This window comes from Misgurnus anguillicaudatus, chromosome 15, assembly GCF_027580225.2.
Source record: "Misgurnus anguillicaudatus chromosome 15, ASM2758022v2, whole genome shotgun sequence".
NCBI lineage: Eukaryota > Metazoa > Chordata > Actinopteri > Cypriniformes > Cobitidae > Misgurnus > Misgurnus anguillicaudatus.
In genome coordinates this window covers 27654744-27675522 of record NC_073351.2, presented here as the reverse complement: position 1 = coordinate 27675522, position 20779 = coordinate 27654744, and the positions used below count along the sequence as shown (strand labels likewise).

Below are 20779 nucleotides of genomic sequence, written 5' to 3'. Positions count from 1 at the left end.
TCACAAGACTTTTTTAAGATACCAAATACATCTTTGGTGTCTCCTGAGTACATATGCGAAGTTTAAGCTCAAACTATCATATAGATAATTTATAAAAACATGTTTAAATTGCCACTTTGCAGGTGTGAGCAAAAATTTGCCATTTTTGGGTGTGTCCATTAAAATGCAAATGAGCTGATCTCTGCACAAAATGGCAGTACAGTGGTTGGATAGTGCAGATTATGGGGCGTTATTATAAATGCCTTTTTTTGTGTTTGTATCACTGGTGGCCTGCTGGAATTGTAGATTAGTTAAAAACAGGCCTGGTTTGAAAAAGATGAGACCTTGGGGTCAAAGGCCTCTGGATTCTACACCACTATGTCTGAACCACTACAATTTCCTCTGCTTATTTTGCACTAGGACAATTGTATACCAAACACGTTGATAACATTCATTTAAACAAACATGGCTTCATAAAATGTCTTTAAATAACAGGTTTTTGTGGTTGTGTGGAAAGACACTAGGTCAAGAAAAGTCTTAAATGCCATTCAACTGCATTCTGGAAAATTCTCCTCACACACTTGGATTTAAAGTCTAAAGAGGTTAAATTAAAATGCAATGTTAACAAAACTCTGATTGAGGAGCCTAAACATTCAATCAGACTACAGCAGATATGAGAACAAAGACACAAATTCAAACTGGTGAAGCTAGGAGAAATGTACGTATCATATTTAGTGGTCCCAGCAGACCTGAGGTCAGTTTGAAAATCTATTTATAGCTGTCCTACTTGTCACATAATGTTTTAGCGCTGCACCTACATTTTTCTTCCCGGTACTTACATCTATTAAATCGGACAAGTCGTGAATGTAATACTTGAAGATTGAAGCATTGGAGGCTTCGAGCGTCAGCAGATATTCGTTCCGAGCTTTGATCGACTTCAGCTTGTTTTCAGAGTACTTGGCCTGCCTCTGATATGAGAAAAAGAAAGAAAACGGACAGAATATAAGACAACTAGTCAAAATAAGACAAGATTAAACATTCAGGCAAGTTTTTTTCTGGTTGCCATCTGTTCTTTGAAGATTTCCTGTGAAATGACTAAAATTAAACTAATGAGATGAAAATGTTGCATATGAATGATAAAAAACTTAAGAAATGGAAGCACACAGACATCAAAAGCATAACAGGGCACATCTTTGTTGTTTAAAAAAAAGCTTACAGTACAGGTTTTGCTTAACCAGTTCCTTATTGCGAACATTCAGACCCATAGTCATCTGACTCGGCGGACTGACCTACATATAGTGACTCACAGCAACTTCCATATTTTTACCATACCACAATGCCTCATGCCAGGAAGCATCAATGGAAAACAATCCCACAGCTGTTAAATCATTTGTCACAGGCTTTAACAGAATACGGTTCAAGGAAGAGCATAAACGTGGCTGTTTCTGTGACAACCAGGCTCAGGGATGACTTACATTAACAAGACATCCAAGTAAGGGAAAATGCACAGCCAGCCGGTTGTTATCACTGAATAAATCCCAAAAGGGCGATCAGGACAGGACTTGTATCACCCTGAAGGGATTTATTTCCGATAAACTGTCTGGAAGTACATTATCCAGCTTATTAAATCGTTACTTGCCACATAAGTAAATGTGAAAATGGAATATTGATAAATGATGGTAACCACACACATACAGTTGACCGTACCCATTGACTTTCATAGTAGGACAAATACTATGGTAGTCGGTGAGTACTGTGAATTGGGTGCAAACCATCATTTATCAAAATATCTTCTGTACAGAATAATAAACTCATACAATTTTAGAAAAACATGAAGGTGAGCAAATAATGACTTTGGGCGAACTATCCCTTTAAGCCAAGATGTGTAAAATTTTGATGTTTAGATACAATCTTATGTATATTGTATTATAACATGCAGATCACTTATCATTTATAATAAATAAACCAAACAAAACTAAGCAAAATGGGCCATTACCCCAATAATATTTAAATTTTTTATCAATTTTGTACAACATAGGACAGGTGGATTTCGAAAGAGAAAAACTTGTACTTTAAAGGAAAACACCACCTTTTTCAATATTTTACTATGTTCTTACCTCCACTTAGACAAATTAATACTTACCTATCTTTTATCAATGCGTGCACTTTTAATCTTTGTAAAACGCGTTGTGATTGGGTTAGCATTTAGCCTAGCCCCATTTATTCCTATGGCTCCAAACAGAGATTAATTTAAAAGCCACCAAACACTTCCATGTTTTCCCTATTTAAAGGTGCAGTGTGTAATTTTTTGCGGCATCTAGTGGTGAGGTTGCGAATTGTTCACTGCTCACCCCTCAATTTTGAAACGCATAGAGAGGCTACGGTAGCCCCCACCGGAAAACATGACATCGTCGGAGACAACTTAGTAAAAAAAGTTTGTCTGTTTCTGTAGAAACATGGCGGCACAAAATGGCGACTTCCACATAAGGGACCCCACTGTATGTAGATAAAAAGTCTCATTCTAAGGTAATAAAAACATAACGGTTCATTATAAAAAGGTCTTTATACACCCCTAATGATATCGTTTTGTATATTATTTTGCATTTCTGTCAAAAAATTACACACTGCACCTTTAAAGACTGTTACATGAGTAGTTACACGAGTAAGTATGATGGCACAAAATAAAACTTTTGTTTGGAGCCATATGAATGAACGGGGCTAGGCTAAATGCTAACACATTCAAGAAACGCTGTACAAAGATTAAAAAGTACACGCATTGAAAAAGACAGGGATGTATTAATTCATCTAAGTTGAGGTAAGAACACAGTAAAATATTGAAAAACTGTGTTGTTTTCCTTTAAATAATAATATTAATTGCTATAAAGCCATTAATAACCTTTTCTTCTTTACCTTCTCTTTCATTTTCTCGATCTTTTTAACCGAGCTCCTCCTCTGGTGTTTGTCCTCCAGCCGGATGTGAAAAACGGGGTCCCCGGTCCGTCCAATCTGCTTCTCCTCTTGCTTCTCTGCTTCTTTCAGCTTACTCTCAGCACTGATGCTCTCCGTGTGATACATGTGGTAGGTTTTCATCACCTGCAGGACCCAGAGGTCAGAGGTCAAGAGATCAACAACAGCCAGCAGAGCTTAGGAGGCTTGGCAGCTTCCTATCTGGTCCAAAACCTGCATTCTTACTGAATCAGTTTCTTTTATTCCTAATGCAAAAAGCCACTTGAAATCTTTAAACAAAATTTTAAAATTACTTTCTACGTTTCGCATTTAGTCTACAATCAAGGAAATCATTTGAAATGCTCATTTTTCTAACTACAGAATCATGGGAATGTTAGGCTCTTAATGGTCCATTGTGGAGCTCATATTTTCCCCTTAAAATACTCATACTTCTACTTATATTGGCAAGAACCATGTCTTTGATGTACACTGAAAACTGCAGTTATCATAAAATCAATTCAGGACCGTTCCACCTAATGTTGTTTTTATAGTCAACTTCCTTCATAAAATTTTAAGGGTTTTCTGTTAAAATAAAGTAACTGAGCTGTAGATTCCCATGAAGAGATGCCGTTCCTCTGATTGTAAAAATGTGACATAATGCTGAAGCCACTTCAGACATCCTGAGTCATTGTTTTTGTTAGGTGGCTATTAGTCATATTCAGATTTCAGATTTTATAACAAGCATTAGGATATGACTCAGAATCTATGAGTCTGTACTGTATTAACAAGCTCATTATGTCCAACTCTTCACATAGAGTGAGTACTTAATCGACACTAAAAGCTCTGACATACTGTAATTAATGTAAAAGTGACAGAGCATGAATGAATATTGCTTGCAGTTAATATCCCAACAATGTCAGTTTGACTGTATAACCATCTTGGTATAATATGCGTGTATACTAGGGCTGCACGATAAATCCCACGCGATTGTCATGCGCATCTCGTCAGTAAAGCCAGTTCATGCGATTTACACGCACACGCACGCACACGCACGCACGCACACGTTTTCATTTTTGTGGGTACATTACATCACAACAAATGTAAGGGCTTTTTATATTGTACAAACTGTATATTGTAACCCCTTTCCATAATCCAGTGGTTCTCAAACAGTTCTGGGCACTGTGATTGGCTATTGGCCACGCTTCAGACAAGCTTTCCATCAAGCGTTAACGCTTTCGCCACGCGTGAATGTACGTTAGGGGGCACACTACTTTGAATAATTAATTGTGTTTAATTTAAATTCTAAGTTTGAGATTGGTTTATGTCATGAACTTTCTTGATTTATAAGCTTATTTCCTCATGGGAACAAAAATGTCCCCGCAAGGTCGAAAAACGACATTTGGTCTCTTCACCGCCAGTAGGGATTGCCAGGTACACAGGCAAAGTTTGCTTAAATTAAATTAATTAAGCATTACTGTGCTTTCACACCAGACGTGAATTTGAAGCGAATAAATATCGCAATTTGTGCGTAGTTGGATGCTTGAAATTTTTTTAACATTGAACTCGGTTAATTTACGTGTGAAATTCGCGTCATTCACGCGACACAAATCCAGACATGAATATGCTCAATTTACTGGATTTAGCTAGCTTGTAATCTCAATATGTATACAAATAGCTCAAATTCAGTAAATACCTTTTTTTACCAGATTGTCCGACCTCCTCATTCATTTCTTCCAAGCAAGATCCTTTTTATTCCTGTTTCTAAGTACGAAGAAGTGTTGTACAGCCCCGGGTGTCCACATACAGCAACAATGATTTTGTCCTCTATTGTTGTTGCGTATTTCTGCCTCAGCTCGTTAGGTCATAATCACGTCACTACTAGAGCAAGCTGCTGATTGGTTAACGTAGAACGAATATCCACGTAATTCGCACAAACTAGATATGCGAATGAGGCAGATAGAGCCAGACGCTCTATTCGCGGTTGGTGTGAACGCAGCATAACGTGTAAATCACTCGCGCTTAACGCTTCATTCACAAATTTGTGTGAACGCACCATTAGGGATTCAGTTTTTTTGGAGATGTCAACCATAGCAAACAGATAAAAGCAGGTAAAGACAATGATTTTAATGTTTTTTTGTGCCTTATGCACTGTATAAGCCTCTTGCGAAACTTGATCCCGACACTTTTCTCTTCTTCCTTCTTTTCTATCCAAAATGGTCAAGTTGATTACAAGGACCTGTTTACAATTAGACCCATGAATACTGGGTCAGTCCAGGCCAAAATCACTGCGGCAGTCACTCTGAATTATAATTCACGGTACAGTAAAGCCACAAAAAGGAGCTTGACTGTAAAACGTCAACCAAACGAAATATTGTTCATAAATATGTACAGTGGAAGCAGCACAGTGCTCTGTTGTCCAGGCCTGTATAATTATACACGTGGCCAGGATGGCAGAGCAAACCATGGGCTCGGCTCCCCACTTACTGGTCTGGAACTCTGTTTACATTTCTGCTTGTTTTAGAAGGACCAATTTTAGAGTCGCACCAGACCTGTTATTTTACTGGTTGTGGTTGCGTAGAGGGTTTCTGATGCAATGTACCCAGATGAGTGCTTTCTAGATGGCTAAATCTGGTCAAAAGTCAAGATACATTTTTACTTTGATCAAAAGTTGTGTGTTACTTCATTAAAGGAACAAACACTCTCCAAATAATGTTTAATAAATTAATATAGCGCCATACGGTAAAAAATGTAGCTTAACATGGCTTAAAACTGATGTTTCCTAACCAGTTTTGTTAAAGGGAGAATGCAGAACGATAAAGTTACACAGTAATTGGCAAGCCATATTAACTTTTCTATTCAAAACGCATTTAAACACCAATACAAATTCAATTTAATGTTTTGTACCACATCCTTAATATGTCTTATTTAAAGATAAAATCTGAAAACCGAATGCCGGGCATTACAAATATATACAAATGACAAGCCTGGAAATAGATTAGCATTTTATTAAGACCACAGGGGATACATGAATCTTCAAAGCTACTGCAGTAAATCTGACAGCTGCAATTAAACTGCTTAAATGAACTATTGATTACCGGTGTGAACACCGTAATCTACCAAGGTCAGAGGTAGAATGCATGTGTAATGCAAACTTTTACCACGGTACACAGCGGGCTCATGGGTGTTACAAATATAAGGTAAAAACCAAAAAAGTGTGGCCATGTAATTCTTAAATGCTCAAGAGCTCACAGTTTACTACAGTATATCCAAATCCACTGATGTCAGCGAGATTTATTATTACTGCACTTACCGTGTAAAGCTCATTGAGAACTTTCATTAAATCCTCTTGTAGCTGAAAGGTGATATCTTTACTCTGAAAAGAAAGAGAAAGATACATATAAGAACAATTGAGAATCTTACATGACAAAATGTTTGACAAAAAAGAGAAACTTTTATGCAGTTGTGTCACAGGTTGTTTTGTGTCGCAGGTTAACACTTTAAGTTTTGAGCTATATGCTAGTTAATGCTTTATGCTAGCATTAAGGCTGAAGTTCTACTATTGACTTTACTGTTACTTTTTGCAGGTCCATACTGAAAAAACACAAACTAACCACTCAGAAACATGCATTTCCAATCTCAGAATAATTGATTATTCATCAAAATCTGTATCTTCGTCTGAAACAGGCTCAAACATAAGGTCTGTTTGCATACACAGAAAGCTACAGAAATGAGCCACTCTGAGAAATAGCCAATCAGAGCAGAACTCAACATTATTATCAGTGTTGGGGGTAAAGCATTACAAGTAACGTACATTACGTAATATTATTACTTTTCTGACGTAACGAGTAAAGTAACGCATTACTTTTTAAATGTACACATTAACATTTGAGTTACTTTTTTAAAAAAGTAATGCAAGTTACTTTTCGGTTTAACTAATTGGATTTAAAAACAACACAATGTACTTAATTTAAACTGAACGTAGTCACACAGAATTATGCACTATATGCGTGCGCGCCTGAGCGGGAACAGTTTGAGTCCGAAAAAGAGATGGCAGGCCAGAGCTTGATATTTTTGCAATGGAAATGTGCAATTTCTGAATGCAGAACTTCTCAAAAAAACATGTGCAAGGCCTGAATGAGATCAAGCCTCAGCCAAGTAAGAAAAAGTAACGCAAAAGTAACTAAAAAGTAACAGAAGCATCCATGAAAAGTAACTAAGTAACGCAATTAGTTACTTTTTAATATTATAATGCATTACTTTTAAAAGTAAATTTCCCTAACACTGATTATTATTCATGACCCTTTTAAATAAGGTAATAATAGTGCACTTCATTCTGGGGACAAATCCTAGGGTTGCAAATGGTTGTAAAACCGTTTCTGAATCATTTTTGCACTTAATAAAGTCACATACCTTCTACGTAGGTATCAGAGAGCAATGTAACATATTGTATCAATGCATTCTTTGGCACCTTTAAAAGTCATATACACAATAAAACATACAAAAAACAGTATGGAATGTAAAAAAAAATCAACTCTGCACACCCTGGGCATTGCTTTTAAACAATATTGAACAAGTTCTAATGGATGCAGAGCATTTAATGTTGGCTTTCCTTCTCTATTCGACTCAATACACCTATTTTAAAAGAGAAGAACAATAAATACAATTTCAGTTTTGTATAAAAATACCAAGACTATAAACACATTTTAGTCAACTGTGTCCAAACAACACTTGATGCAAATCTTTATCAAATTTACAATGTAGATCATCTACAATGATAACACACAACAACATACACATGCAAAAAATAATCAAATAAAACAACTGTAGTTTGCTGTACTTAACATTTCAAATCTTTGAGTGCCATATTCACACTTTTGTAACTCTCACACAGTTTTACAGTTAAACGGTTTGCTTTAACCTTTAACAGTTAGTGTGGATTACCTGATCCTTCTGTCTCACAGCCCACTCAAGACTCTCACTATTCCCAATTACATTGCTACTAATGTGATTGCAGAAGCCATTTCCAACAATTCAATTCTCAAGGGGTCGATGAGCAAATCCTAAAGATGCAGTTAGGGCATTACCTTCAGTCCATCAGAAAACACAGATGCCAGAATGTTCCTCTAATAAAACATTAGTTTCAATATATGATGATTCAAATGATCTGGAGAAGATCCCAGCATTTTAGATTAATAACGATTTTCTAGTATTTTAACTTTCAGACAAATTTCATATCAGATGTCCAGGTTACTTTTCAAATTAATTATATTCTAAAAGAATAAAATTGTACTTTTTGTCTTTACTTTTTCTTGGAGATGCAAAATTCACTTTTCAACCATCTAATTCAACTCAGTGTTATGTGGAATGCGAAACTAACAGGCCACACATGTTGTGTGAAGGTCAAAAGTCAAACTAATCCTAAGACAACTAACATCTTCGCACACATTTTGACTCCACTAACACACCCAAAAGCAAACAGTCGTGTGTGTGCACTTCAAACACGCCTGCAGGATGTCAAGGCACAAGTCCATGCTAAATACTAAGTCCATTATACATGACTCATCGTATAGTGCAGTGTCCGGGCATGCAGACCCAAACAGGTTTGAGAGCGGCATGCCAGAACTTTTCCCAGACTGATCGAACACCTGTCTGTTCGTCTTTTTACATAACAATTACAAGCAAACTGACTTCACACGGGTGGCTGAGCCAATTTTGGGAGCAATCGAGCGAACAACCAATGGAGAAGGGGATTTTGGGAAGGGAGGGATTGTATTGTACGCAGGAACAGGTGAAACCAGATTGGTGTAAAAGTGACTGATAAGATCTTTTGGATGGCTTAGAAATTACAAAATCTAACTTAATATACGGATTCTTAAATTGACCAAAATGTAAATGAATCCCTAATTTCTACGTTTATTTAAATAAAAGCCACAAGAAGAATGCTGTAAATGTGATGCAATTGAATGTCTAAGATAGAAACAAGACCCAGTCATACAGATGGAAACTCCAATTTTGTAATATGGAAAGCCAGGTTGGTGCACGTCAAGTGAAAAGTAGAACTTTATCTGCAAGCTTTCTTTCCAACTACATAAATAACCAAACCAAGCCTTTGGGTATACTACGTAACATTAACCCATTAAAATTTATTTAGCTATAAAAAATGTACAACCTTCAAAGGCATGAACATGAGAGGGTTGACAGGACTATGTTCAAAGCTTATAATAGAGCCATTTAAAAACAGTCCATGTCCAAAACCATGAGGTACCGATGGTTGCACCCTTAAAGGAATAGTCTACTCATTTTCAATATTAAAATATGTTATTACCTTAACTAAAAATTGTTGATACATCCCTCTATCATCTGTGTGCGTGCACGTAAGCGCTGGAGCGCGCTGTGACGCTTCGATAGCATTTAGCTTAGCCCCATTCATTCAATTGTACCATTTAGAGATAAAGTTAGAAGTGACCAAACACATCAACGTTTTTCCTATTTAAGACGAGTAGTTATACGAGCAAGTTTGGTGGTACAAAATAAAACGTAGCGCTTTTCTAAGCGGATTTAAAAGAGGAACTATATTTTATGGCGTAATAGCACTTTTGGGAGTACTTCGACTCGGCGCAGTAACACCCTCCCTCTCCCATTATGAGAGTGAGAAGGGGAGCGGACTTTTCAGGCGAGTCGAAGTACTCCCAAAAGTGCTATTACGCCATAAAATATAGTTCCTCTTTTAAATCCGCTTAGAAAAGCGCTACATTTTATTTTGTACCACCAAACTTGCTCGTATAACTACTCGTCTTAAATAGGAAAAACGTTGATGTGTTTGGTCACTTCTAACTTTATCTCTAAATGGTACATTTGAATGAATGGGGCTAAGCTAAATGCTATCGAAGCGTCGCAGCGCGCTCCAGCGCTTACGTGCACGCACACAGATGATAGAGGGTTGTATCAACAATTCTTAGTTAAGGTAATAACATATTTTAATATTGAAAATGAGTAGACTATTCCTTTAATGAAAACAAAATGCAGTATACGTGCCCTTAAAATGAAGGGGTACAACTCAAAGCACGGGAGATGTATAAAGAAAAAAAATCTTACAAATCAAAGACACAGAGATACTGTGGGATGTATAACATTTTTTGAATCTCAATAATTCAAAATCATAGAAAAACATTAGAGCCTGTGCTGACAGAAAAGCAGTTTCATTGATTAAGATGTATATATTGAGGTGACCTTAAAGCCAAACATTCACAAATAATCTATAGTTGTGTAAAATAAAAAAGTTGCATAAATATTAAAAAATAAAATGTACAAATGTTCAAAATGGGGTTGGGCACTCCCGTGACATCAAGCTTTATCTGTTTAACTGGATGCATGGGTGTTGCACAGGTAAAATATATCACGCTATATAATTTAAACATCATCGTCTTTCCGACGCCTCAACTTACATTTTATCTTTAACCTTTTATCATTTTCTTTGCTGGAGCTGTGGCGCAGTGGTAACACACATGCCCCGGACGAGAAAAGCAACAATGGGGTAGAAAGCAGAGACCTGAAGGCTTGAGGTGCCAGCAGGGGTTGTGATCTCCTATGTGTGTGGCTCATCATTACTGAAATCATGTTGTGATCAAAGCAAGCAGGGTGCAGTGATTACAAGGAAGACCGATTTTAACTCCATGGGTGCATAACTGGCCACCCACAAGCTATACTTAGCGTCCCTCAGTCTTTTTTCTCCATTTAAAGCACTATACAAAGGGTAAACGAAATGTTTAAGGTTTAACAAAAAGCATCACATGGTCAAAACCACACCTACTATAAGTTTCAAAGGAATAGTTCGCACAAAAATTGACTGTATATAACACATTTGGGGCGGAATTCCAAAAAACACATGAATGGAAGTGGAAATGTCTTCGGCACAGTGGCTCCACATTGATATAAAAAGAGGATTATTGGTTCTTGCAAGGTTTGTGACTAGTCGTCATATCTGTTGTAATGAAAAACAGTGTTACAGGACACACGAGAACCAATAATCTCGCATACCGACGTCAAGCCGGCATTTTAGACCATTCACAACTTATGCTACGTACACACCAAACTCTTATGCTTACTTATGCTACGTACACACTGTTACTTGCGGGATTTAACTTCGTGTCATGCAAATTTTTCGCTCGAGTTGAATATATTTTCAACTTGGGCGAAGACGCGTTTGAGGTGAATAGCGGATGTTTTCACGGGAAACGTGTCGCCCATATTGCGTCATTCGCATCGTCCCACGCGAGGACGCGTCTGATTGCGTCTTTGCATTGACTTTGTATGTAATCTACTAGCGCAAATCGTTGAACTCATATCTGGTGTGAACCCACAGTTAGTGTTGTTTGCATTTAAACGAAACTTATCTGTATCTAAATAAGCTCAAAATACGATTCGTTTTACTTCACACATACATAGTTTCACTCTTATTCGTACTCTTATGTTTTTTTTTTTTGATGATTAGAAATTTGTATTCTTCAGTGAAGATTAAAGTTACGTTCACATTATAACGATAAAAATATAGTTTTAAAAATCTTTTTATATTAAAGAGAATAGCGGAGTTCACACAACAACTATAACGATAAAGATACAATTAACGCTATCGCTGGGATCACTTTCTGAGCAAATGTTTTCTCACCTGATGAACGATAAACCATTGACAACCAATCAAATCTTTTAACTTCAAGTGCACGTGAATTGTTCTCAAATTAGCATAAATTTGTGTTATCTTAAGGTGATGTGGAAGCTAATATAGTTATCGCTATAATGTGAACGGCCCCTAACTTGTTGGACAAAATGTGTAAGTGCCATAAACCTTTGTTAAACACTAAGCTTATTTTTTTGCGAGAATCCAAAATTCTATGGAAAAATAAATGGGATTGTTGGCAAGGGTGTCCCGTTAATTTCCAAGATGGTCTACAATCCGGGATGGCCTAGAACACATATTTTGAAAAAAGGAACCACACACATGACGGGCGTCATACATGTTGTGACAAACTTTGCATCGAGCGCCCTCGAAAAAAGAAGTCACTGGCCGTCACTGGTAAATACACATAATTAAGTACCTGAGTATATTTTTAAATTATGTGTGCAGTGTAACCAATGTTTAACAACAAATTGGTGGTGCAGGCTTAAACGAAGTGCAGCTGCTGTTTGCCTTTTCTGTTTTGATAAAGTGCGTCTTGTACAACGCTGAACGCTCTCACTAGAGTGTTGCCCACAGCGCCCCCACTGGCTGGTGGGCTGAATCGATTCATAGGATTTGATGAATGGACATTGAATTAAGAAACACATATTTGCAATGCATTGATGAATCGATATTTTTTTACCCAGCCCTACCAAAAGCACATAACAAAAGAAAAAAAAAAACATGCATTTTTAAGCAAACCAACAACCCATGACCTTCTGCTATGCCCGCACACAAAGCGGAGGATGGCCTTGTTATACAACTAGCCGCATGAATTTACTGTGTATCTATTTAGACATGTATTTTTATATGTGGACGGCTTCAATACTGACATCAGCGTTGTTTTCAGGTTTCCTTCAACACAAGCTTGTGTCATGACTCATGAGACCTTTAAAGTTAGCTTGTTTTGTAATGTAGCTGTATTTATTTGCCTCATAATAAGTAATGCAAGGTACTCATCCTAATGAAAACAGCTGTGAGGAGCACCTGTTTGTATGAGATTATATAGCATTAAACGTTCTTTACTATAATAGACACTTTCATCTTGTGTTGGCATGTAACAATGAGAGAAGAATACAACAATTAGGTCAAGATGAAACCACCTCACACAGCTGTCTCTGACTTTTTATACTGTATATCACGGCTGGACGTAGTCTCACATAGCCAGAACATTGACGTCTGTGCGCTTTCTGCAGCTTAAACTGGCCAAGAGGAGCTGTATGATGACAGACATGTAAAGTGATCTATTACAGTTTTGTTTTACTTCTAGGCAAGGGTTATCAAATATGTATTATACAACAACAACAACAACAGGTCAGATCTGCATATGTCAAGCCCTTTAAATAACCCATGTTTCATACCAAACTGTTCCTCCCACATTCCTGCCTAGTAATTTGGTACTGTGGTTGACTCAAGACTCGGATCCAGTACATATTTCCCTGCATGCAAGAGTCAAATCAAGAAGGAAGTGGAAAGAGTATCTCCCACATAACTTCAAGTTTGTCTTCAGAACTGTCACATACACTCAAAATGGTAAAATCAGATATATTCAGACGTGTACATAATTTGACATTGCCAGCCAGTAAGTGTCTGAATACATACAAATTATTGCTCTTTTTATGCAGTATAATCTGTTTGGGAGTTGCCCCTCTTTTGTGGCCTGTGCTGTAGGGGCCGCCACATAGTTCTGGTCACGGGATCATGCACATCAAATAAAAGGCAAGAGACCTTGATTAGAAACCAGGCTTTAGAAACTGTACAGTAGAGAACCGCAGCCCAGAAGCGAATGTCCTGTATGGTCAGACCCACATCATAAATAATGTAAAAACATGACATGCAACGCATCTGACTTTCAGGTATGCTTTGAATAAGAGAGCAATTTTTTTATATTTCTTACAATGTGTTTGCCTGTTACTCATGCTTTCTAAAGAGAAAATGATTCAAACTAATATAAAGTATTATATTTTTATAGATATTATAAATGTTAAAACAAGTTAACACTTTATAATGAGGCTTCATTGGTTAGAATTGTTTAATGCACAAGCTGCAACTAATTTTTTTAGCTTTTTCTTAAAAAGGTTAGTTATTGTACCATAACGGTTTGTTCATGTTAGCCGAATGTGCATGAACTAATGATAACAGATGCAATTGTTTGACATTTCACAAGACTTTTTTAAGATGTAAAATAAATCTTTGGTGTCTCCATAGTACGTATGTGAAGTTTCAGCTCAAAATACCATATAGATTTACATTTATAATAGCATGTTAAAATTGCCTTTTTGTAGGTGTGAGCAAAAATATGCCATTTTGGGTGTGTCCTTTTAAATGCAAATGAGCTGATCTCTGCACTAAATGGCAGTGCCGTGGTTGGATAGTGCAGATTAAGGGGCGGTATTATCCCCTTTCTGACATAACAGGAGGAGCCAAATTTAAATGAGCTATTTTTTCACATGCTTGCAGAATTTTTTTTTAATCTCTTTCTTAAAAAGGTTAGTTATTGTACCATAACGGTTTGTTCATGTTAGCCGAATGTGCATGAACTAATGATAACAGATGCAATTGTTTGACATTTCACAAGACTTTTTTAAGATGTAAAATAAATATTTGGTGTCTCCAGAGTACGTATGTGAAGTTTCAGCTCAAAATACCATATAGATTTAAAATTATTTCAGATTTACATTTATAATAGCATGTTAAAATTGCCACTTTGTAGGTGTGAGCAAAAATATGCCGCTTTGGGCGTGTCCTTTTAAATGCAAATGAGCTGATCTCTGCACTAAATGGCAGTGCCGTGGTTGGATAGTGCAGATTAAGGGGCGGTATTATCTCCTTCTGACATCACAGGAGGAGCCAAATTTCAATGAGCTATTTTTTCACAGAGAATGGTTTACCAAAACTAAGTTACTGGGTTGATCTTTTTCACATTTTCTAGGTTGATAGAAGCACTGGGGACCCAATTATAGCACTTCAACATGGAAAAAGTCAGATTTTCATGATATGTCCCCTTTAACTAAATATTCTATTTTATGCACATGGCTTACATGGTCTTATTCAGACTTGCATTGCAAAGCATGCATTTTTGTCATTTTTAATCATATGCATGTTTCCCTGGGTTCGAAACCATGATCTTTTGCGCTGCTAACCCATTGCTAACGCTCAGCAGTTATCTAGTATGAACAAATTAAACCTTATACTAAAGTGTTACCTAAATAATTTTAAAGGAGAGATATCATGAAAATCTGACTTTTTCCGTGTTTAATTGCTATAATTGGGTCAACCCAGTAATTTAGTTTTGGTAAACCACTCCCTCCAAGCATATGAAAAAATGGGTCTTTGAAATTTGGCTCCCCTTGTGATGTCAGAAGGGGATAATACCACCCCTTAATCTGCACTATCCAACCACAGCACTGCTATTTAGTGCAGAGATTAACTCATTTGCATTTAAAAAGACACACCCATTTTTGCTCACACCTACAAAGTGGCAACTTCATCATGCTATAATAAATCATCTATATGGTATTTTGAGCTAAAACTTCACATATGTACTCTGGGGACACCAAAGAATTATTTAAAATCTTAAAAAAGTCTTGTGAAATGGCCCCTTTAACATAAAGAGGAATAAGTAAAGAGAAAAGAAAACAGAAAAACTTGCCATTATGTAACCAAAGACCAACTGTACATTGTAGAATAAATGTGAAGACTCTTGGCAGTGGTTTTATGTGAAATGAAAACATTTCTTACTCTTTTTCAGGAGACGTGTGGAGTCTTCACTGATCTGCATGAAGCGCATGATGACGTTGTTGAGATAAATGTCACTCAGCGTGGCGTGATCTTTGCTCTCCCTTCGAACCTGGTTCAACAGCAGGTACCAGCAGTTCACTGGGGACAATAGATTCTGGTCTTTCCTGCATATAAAAGAGAGACAGACACTGATCAGAACAATCTAAGGCTTGCCAAGAGCTGTCAGATCTATTTGTGTATTTAGCTCATGACCAGGACAAGACCACAGACAGATCCATCTTCCTGAATGTCCTTCACTAGTGTCTAGGATGCTATTAGATCTACAAATGTTACCTTCCCTATCATGTCTTTCTGGATAACTGGTGGCCTATTCACAGTAAGCTGTCCCGATTCGTAGAAATCTTTTGAAGTGATAATTTGGTATGTATGTATGATGATGTTTTGTTAGTATGTTAGGCAGGAAAAATGTAAGGAAGTCGTTTTCATCTCCGTTTCCCTTGTTGGTCCTACATGTCAATGTTGCAGGTGAAGGTCTGCTACCTCATAACATGCCTATGAAGCAAACCACAATGACATACACATGCAAAGAAAATGCAGACAAACACAGTTTGAAAGAGAAGTGCATCCGCACCAGCTGAGCTTATACGTTTACTTTCGGGCTTAAAAAAATTACACGAAAACAGGAAATATCTACATGACAACTGTAAGATGTACGCTCGCTTTTTACATTTACATTCATACAGACAATTTTACCCAAAGCAACTTACTTTACATTACTTACAAGTACATTTTATCAGTGTTTGTTGGAATCGAACTCAAGACCTTAGCATTGCTAGCACTATGCGGGTGATTCTCACGAAAACTTGGTTGTAAAAATGTCAAGCATGAAAATGTAAAAATTGCTTAAATTTACTTTTTTTTCCACCAGACATTAGAAACAAAGTCTGAAGTATATGGGAACATTAATTTAAAAACTTTTACTTATCATTTAACACTTTTTGTAACATAATTTCAAAAATAAGTCCTAAAAAATCTCATTACCGCAACAGTCAGAAAACATCAACACTGTTGGAAAAGCTAATATATTTTCACATTTTTAAAAATTGATTATTAATAGTCATGCACAGTAAATTGAAATTCTGAAATAATATTTATTTTAAATGTAACATTTTTTTTAATTTTGTTTTATTTAGCTCATATACCGCAACACCTTCCACAATTTACAACTATTTTTTTTATATATTTCGAAGAAACCTGACACATTTTCAAAATGACATGACAAACCTGAAAGAACATAATTTGGAGATTCTGCACATGCATTTAAAATCAAAGTATTATGCTTCTATTAATGAAATGAACATTTAATAAGCATCTGTTGTGGTAATGATACATAGGTTTCGGAAATGAGGTTAATTATTTCGGTAATGAGAATACGTATACTAGCCTGAGATTTTGTTAAAAACAAATTTTAAAGTTAAAAGTCTGATAATATTTGCAGCATCATGCGTTCAAGTTCAAAACTGTTTTATTGTGTAGTCTTTGAAAAAAATATTAAAGAAAAAACATGAGAACAGGAAGGCTTATATTAAAGGAATAGTCTACCCGTTTGCCATATTGAACTATGTTATTACCTCAACTTAGACAAATTAATACATATCTATCTTTTTTTGGTGCGTGCACTGTGCGGCGCGTTGTGGGTGTGTTGGCGTTTGGCCTGGCCCCATTCATTCCTATGGTACCAAACAGGGAAGCCACCAAACACTTCCATGTTTTCCCTATTTAAAGACTGTTACATGAGGAGTTATACCAGTAAGTATGGTGCCACAAAATAAAACTTTTTTTTTGGTACCATAGGAATGAATGGGGCTAGGCTAAATGCTAACACATTCACAACGCGCTGTACAGTGCACGCATTGAAAAAAGATAGGAATGTATTAATTCGTCTAGGTTGATGTAATAACATAGTTTAATATGGCAAAAGAGTAGACTATTCCTTTAATATTCCTTTGTGTCATATTTAAGTCCCCATTTATGCATTTAACATACTGAAATAAGATGGTCTTGATGACATATGCTGCCTACAAATGCGAGCTCTGAAGGCTGCAGCCATCGGATTGAGAAATGGCCAGCTAATGTCAGCTGGATATCACAAAACATTTGTGTAAATAAGATGAAAAATATTTCCTTGCTGGATATGATTTGATCTTCTGACCTTTTACCATTCTGTATCTGTTTTGATTAAAGAGAGAGAGAGAGAGAGAGGGAGAGAGAGAGAGAGAGAGAGAGAGAGAGGCTGTATCCGAAAGTTTAGACAGCTGACTTGTTCCCTCGCTGCCTTATGAGACAATGACTTTGGCTGCATAATGGCAGCTCCGAGAAATGCTTTAGGACAGACTTCATAGGCAGCAAAATTGAATTCAGGTTGAAATGTAAGCAGCCCTCTCTGTGTTCCGGGATGTCGCAAATCTGCTTGTGGTGCGGAGGTCTGATCGACCCACCCAATTCACACGAGCTCTGTGTGCTCTGCTTGGGGCTTCTCCACCCAAAGGCAGCAATAGTTGGCTCAGGGTGTCCCTTATTGTGAGGATCTCCCGATGAAGGTGCTCAGGACCCGGCTCAACATCGCCCTTGGAGGTTTCTTACTGCAGTGTCCCACTGCCGGCAAAGAGCCGCTGGTGGTCGTCCTCCCCTCGCTCAACCGGTTCAGTTTGTCACCGAGAGCCTGTGTCCTGAACCGGGAGCCGCCAGGTCTGTTTCCTTTGGGTTTCCGGCGGAGGAAGATGAGATGTCTCTGACAGCGTTGGATGGAGACTGGGACCAGGCTCCACGTGGTGCATCAGACACACAGCCATCCTTCTACAAGGAACTGGTGCGCATTCTCTTCAAAGCCGTGCAGGACTTGGAGATTGAGTGGAGCACCCCACAAGAACCCCAGAGAAGCAAGCTTGACTTTTGTTTTCTTCACTCAGGCCGCCCCGCTGATGCTCGGAGGAAAGTCACCAAAGCGTGGGCTACCCCTCCCCCCATTTTTTTTCTTAGGTAGGCTACCTGTGTATTCCCCCCATCAAGGACGCTGTGGCTGCTCACCTCTGCCCCTTGTCCACTTCCTTGGATGGTGTGGCGCAGCTTTGAGGGTAGTGAAGCCTCATGACAGCACACCTGTCCGAAAAAGCAGGGATCTGAGAATGGTTACGGATTTCACGCTAAGGGCCACGAAGACCACTCATGGTGGCCATGCACAGTCACGCCTGTTTCTCCATCCGGCCTGTTTGGTGACATGGTGGGCACAATCACGGAGCATTTCTCGGAAGCGGTGAAGAGCTCTAAGGCTATGAGCCACTTCCTACCTCACCACCCTGTGTCTCATGGACCAGAACCGGTGGTGCATCACAAGAGTCCCTGGCACAAATCCTCCAGTATATGATGCAAGAAACTGGGTCCTGGGGGACTGCCGTCCGGAACGAAGCCGCTCAAAAACAGAGCATTTTTCTCCTCAGTTGGTTTTGTGTTGCTCGCCCCAGGGCCCGTCCTCAGATAAGCGTCTACAACACGCCCCCCCCCCCCCCACTCTCGAACACGACCCACATGCTGCGAAGACAGCAGAGGCGGAAAGGGTTAACGCACAGTCCTAATGAATTGCGCAGCAACCCGCTTTCTGTCAAAGCGCCGGGCGCTTTTAGGCCATCCTCTCTGGTGTCTGTGACTCACGCACTGCGCAGAAAGGAGGTGCCGCCTTTAGTCTCAGTTTGTCCCTTGCCCCCAGGCAGCAATCTGACGCTGCAGACAGCGTGCGTTGTGCGGTCGCAGGTAGCTGAGATGCTGGCACGCATGGGATCCAACTTTGTGGATCTTGTGATCCAACTGATGTTGCAGCGCCTAGATGCGTGGCGTGCCATCGCTAGGTTGTTTTTGATACCTGAAAGTGGAAAGAAAGCATAACATTAAATTAGCATGTCTCACAACATGGGAGACAAAAATGAATGTACACATCATCATATAGTATAGACTTGTTGCGTTGTGTTGTGTGTTTGTCATGTACATTTCCTAACACTGTAGTGTGTTTTTTGCTAATTACACCTGCTAGTAACATCTCCAAACCTAACCTTTCTCTCTCCTTCCTTCTGTACTCCTCTAGCCATTCTGGGTTGCTGTTAAGTTTCTCCCTGAACTTTGTCAACCTGGCCTTTGCTAAAGCTTTTTTCTCACTTGCTGACTGTCTACAATGAAGCATCATAAAGCAAAATATCAACAGTTATTACATTTTAAATTTATATTAAATTCATAAGAGATATTTAAATGTAATAAACAATATGCTTAAATTCTCATTTCCGAAACAGAAGTTCTCTTTACCGCAACTGCTATTAAATGGTTGCGGTATATGAGAATGGTGTTGCGGAGGATGAGGTACCCCAGTATGTTTTGCTAAAAATAGAGAAGCCACGTAGGCTTTGCTAATTTTTTATTCAGTGCATATAATTAGACTTTAATAAAGAACATTTTCATAAAAAATTGTAAATCAAACAATTTTCGAAATGTAGAAAACTACCTGTTTCGGTAATGATAATCAAAATGTCGTGTAAGCATTCTGACAAGAGAATATTTCAAATTTAACTGGAAAGATATAAAGAGATGATCTTACCTGGTAGCCATCTTGAAGTAACTGGTCCATCTGCTTGGTCACTCAAAATCAAACTTTATTAAAATGCTGTATGTGTGCTTAAACTGTTCTCAAAAAGTGTTGCGGAGGATGAGAACATCAGGCATGGACACATCAATTTCCTAATTTTTCTTCGTTATTATTATACATGAATATTCAGTAAATTATTTTTCTGTCATCTAAAGTAGACTAGCAAAACATCCATTTATTTTTTTTCTAAATATTTTTGTTTTAATATGTTTAAATTACAGCATAACGCATGTTCAAACACAGCCGGACGCATTACGGTAATGAGAATTTCAGCAGAAAATGAGATAAAATTGACAAATTATAAATTCTTATGTTGAAATCACACATTGTGCAAGGTAGAACACAGTATTGTGTTAATTCTGATGCTTTTTAATATTACTATATTACACATTTTTTAGCTAAAATCATTAGTGCCGTGGTGTTTCAATGGTTTCGTGAGAATCACCCATGCACTACTAAGAAATTAGACATTGCTTGGAATAACCGACATGTTTTGAAAGGTAGGGTTGAAAGATCAAGTCCTCTATGCCAGACTGGATCAAATGGATAATCTAATTGAGCTAAAAGCCCAAAGATGCACGTTCGCAATGCGAACGCCAGGTCGCAGGAGGGAGATTCAGATTGCAGAGAGAATTATGGGTGCATTTTCTGTCAGTCTGTAATTACTGTAAAACCCTTTCATGAGACTGCCTCGCTCCCTTGAGAATGCACTC

General features: G+C 37.9%; 1 protein-coding gene across 4 annotated transcripts in view; it reads right to left on the bottom strand.

Moving 5' to 3' along the window:
* Positions 1–20779, bottom strand: part of srgap1a (SLIT-ROBO Rho GTPase activating protein 1a) — a 133511-nt gene that overhangs the window by 68948 nt on the left and 43784 nt on the right. For all 4 annotated transcript variants that reach the window (XM_073853702.1, XM_073853701.1, XM_073853700.1 and 1 more), the window contains exons 3-6: positions 15383–15543; positions 6236–6300; positions 2890–3072; positions 819–947 (exon numbers count right to left, since the gene is read on the bottom strand). In XM_073853702.1, coding sequence (XP_073709803.1) covers positions 819–947; positions 2890–3072; positions 6236–6300; positions 15383–15543 — 538 coding nt within the window. The remainder of the gene's footprint in view (positions 1–818; positions 948–2889; positions 3073–6235; positions 6301–15382; positions 15544–20779) is intronic.